Below are 3,036 nucleotides of genomic sequence, written 5' to 3' on the forward strand. Positions count from 1 at the left end.
AAAAATTGAAACAAGCTGAACAGCGGCGGCAGTCATCTAGAACAGAAGAATATTAGTGAGGGATGGCTGTGGGGGGGTAGCCGGTAGGCTGTATGCAGTAGGTTGCTGCACTTGCCACTGCCACTGGCACTGGCAACTACCAACTTGTGGCAAGGGCATGTATCATATTTAGACATGGGAAAGACAGAAATATAAACTTATAAAGACCAGGCGCAGCGCCAGCCCCCGTTCCGCCCCACCGCTGACCCCACAGCATAGGAGAGCAGAGACCCCCCACCCATCCAAATGCTTATATAGTTGCAAAGGCAAGCACAAAAACCATATTTGGCAACTGAGCAGCAGTTGAAAGGACTTTACAGCGCTCACAACTGATGAATTATGGCCAAAGTTATCGGCGGCTGTTGCCGCTTGCAGGGCTGTGCCAGGGGCATGGGCATGGTCATAGGCTGTAGCTGTGGCTGCTTGGTGGTGTGCTCTTTTTGCCAATGTTTTGTTATACTGTGTGGCAACTACTGATAATAAGATATACTTACCATTGGACAGGCGCAGTCCTGACCGCGTGCAGCACTTGCCCCCGAGGCAGGCCCATGGAGCTCCCATCAACGAAAGTCTACTTAAACAAGAAGTTTCACTTGGGGGGCAGTTGCAGTAATGGCAGGGCGCAGGGTGCACTGTGGCCCAAGTTAAATAAGTTTAATTGCTCGAAACGGAAATAAAACTTGGTTACTTGGCCCTGGTTGACCTCTGCTCAACTCTCTGCTCTTCCCCAGCATCCATTCCATCTTTTGTTAATTTTCTTATTTATATTGCACCTCTCCACTGGATCCCAGAGAAAGGAGCGGCCAGCAAAATCTAAAAAGTCAATATTGAAATTAAATATATTTCATACGTAAATTATATATTTTTATACCCGTACTCAAAAAAGAATTAAGGGGTATATTAGATTTGTGGTAAAAGTGGATGTGTGTAACGCAGAGAAGGAAACGTTTGCGACCCCATAAAGTATATATATTCTTGATCAGCATCAATAGCCGAGTCGATGTAGCCATGTCTGTCTGTCCGTCTGTCTGTCTGTCTGTCTGTCTCGATGAGCGCCTAGATCTCAGAGACTATAAGAGCTAGGGCCACCAAATTTGGTTTCCAGACTCATGTGATATCCCACTGCTACAAGTGTATTTCAAAATTTTGTCCCGCCCCCTCCGACAAACGACAACGCAACTCATTTTCCTTCTCGTTCGCGCACTTTACCGCGTTCAGTGCGCGAGCAACCCGTAGCGGAGGAGATGTAGAATCTAAATGGTACATGTATAATCCACATGTTAGATGTAGAATATACATAATATATGTAGATGTAGATAAAAGATGTAGCAAAATGTAAATGTAAAATTTTGTTTAATTCTCAATTTCTAATTTCTCATGGCACATCCGTAAAGAACAGTGCAATAATCATCCCGACGAACAGGAATCCCACCACCGTCCCCACCAGAATTTTCTTGAACAAGTGCGGTGCCGCGCTGAGCTTTCTGGATGACTTTTTCCGCTTCTTGGTCTTTAACCGAGGCCCACGGGCACTTGTGGATGGCTGCTCCCCTTTCTGGGTGCCGCATGGCACCTGTGGGGCAATTGGCAGCGAGGATATGGCTGTCAAAATTAGCGTCCATTACATTCAGGGCCGCTCTGAGCTTTCTGGCAGACTTTGCCCGTCCCCTGGCCAAACGTGTCCTCCGCTTCTCGGTCTTGAACCGAGGCCCACGGGCACTTGTCGTTGGCTGTTCCTCTGTCTGTGTGCCGCATGGCACCTGTGGAGGAATGGGCAGCGAGGATATGGCTGTCACCACCATCGGCGAAGTCCATCCAGGGTCGGGAATTCCGTTTTCGGGTATTTCAGGTTCCATCGGGTGGCCATCGGAGGTCAGGCATGTCACCATCGAGTGCGTCGACTGGGCCGAGAGGATAGGGGGACTCAGGCAGGACTTCATCGACGGCGTTGCGGTGTCATTGAGGCTCAAGCAGGACCCCATCGACGGCGTTGCGGTAGCATCGGAGCTCAAGCAGGGCATCGTTGGCAGCCCGTTGGCGTTCGAGAAGCGGCCGAAACTCTGAAACCTGAGACGAGGCGTTACTCTCGAAACGTGCTCAACGACCTGGCTGACGGTCTGCCGGTTCTGCTTGCGCTTGCAGTTGACACAGTAGCAAGGCTGCATGGAGGGACTGATGGATGTCAGGCTGTCGCATGACGTCCAGTACCTGCTCCAGTTGGTCTTGATTGTTGGTGCCGTTGGCGGGCCCCCTCCTTCAGTGCGGTCCACCGGATTGCTAACGGCCCGTATTTTGGCCTGCATCTGCTCGTTCTTCCTTCTCAGTGTCTCTATCTCCCTTTTCAGATGTATATTTATCGGTGCCGTTTTCTTCTTGGGCTCCTTTTCAGCAGTGGAGGACTCCGAAGGCCCCAGCTGCTTTGTCGTGGCCTCTTTTCGGCTGGGTCTGGCCGTCTCACTGCCAACGACCGTCTCGTTCAGCAGCTGGTAGCTATCGTTTAACGCCTCCACGTCCCCTTGGTCCCAGGAAAGTTCGCTCCAGCTCGCGGCAGCAGACATCTGATTTGCATTGATATGGGTGGCACGACTGTTCGTGCTTCTGTGTGGATAGGAATCGTCGCTCCGTCGGGGCACCTCGGCCTTGGCATCCGAAACCATCAGGTTCACGAAGCTGTTTTGAGGTGCACAACACCCCCTGCGCTGGCCATGTGCCAGACCGATCTGAGCGACCAGTTCGCCGGTCTCCCCATTGCTACTGGTGCTGCCTTCTAATGCCTTCTTGTTGGGCACTGGCCGAGCCAGTGGCGTCTTCAGTGGCGATCGGGCTGCTGCCATGATCGGAGGATGGAAATTGCAAGGCAGTCTGACTTAAATTTAAAAAAAAAAAGAGCTAAAAATTTGGTTTACGCTAAGTCAAAAAAAAAAGAGCTAAAAATTTGGTTTACGCTAAGTCAAATAAAAAAAAATAAAATAAAAACTACCGTACGTACAGGTCGAA

At 50.3% G+C, this 3,036-nt stretch overlaps 1 protein-coding gene across 1 annotated transcript; it reads right to left on the minus strand.

Moving 5' to 3' along the window:
• Positions 1–1,375: 1,375 nt before the first annotated feature.
• LOC111071619 lies at positions 1,376–3,036 on the minus strand. Its single transcript, XM_041592519.1, has 2 exons — positions 2,691–3,036; positions 1,376–2,456 (listed from the first exon to the last, which is right to left on the minus strand). The coding sequence occupies exons 1-2, from the start codon at positions 2,871–2,873 to the stop codon at positions 1,407–1,409; spliced, it is 1,233 nt and encodes a 410-aa protein (XP_041448453.1). The 5' UTR covers positions 2,874–3,036; the 3' UTR covers positions 1,376–1,406.

Source organism: Drosophila obscura, unplaced genomic scaffold (assembly GCF_018151105.1).
Source record: "Drosophila obscura isolate BZ-5 IFL unplaced genomic scaffold, ASM1815110v1 contig_18, whole genome shotgun sequence".
Taxonomy (NCBI): Eukaryota; Metazoa; Arthropoda; class Insecta; order Diptera; family Drosophilidae; genus Drosophila; species Drosophila obscura.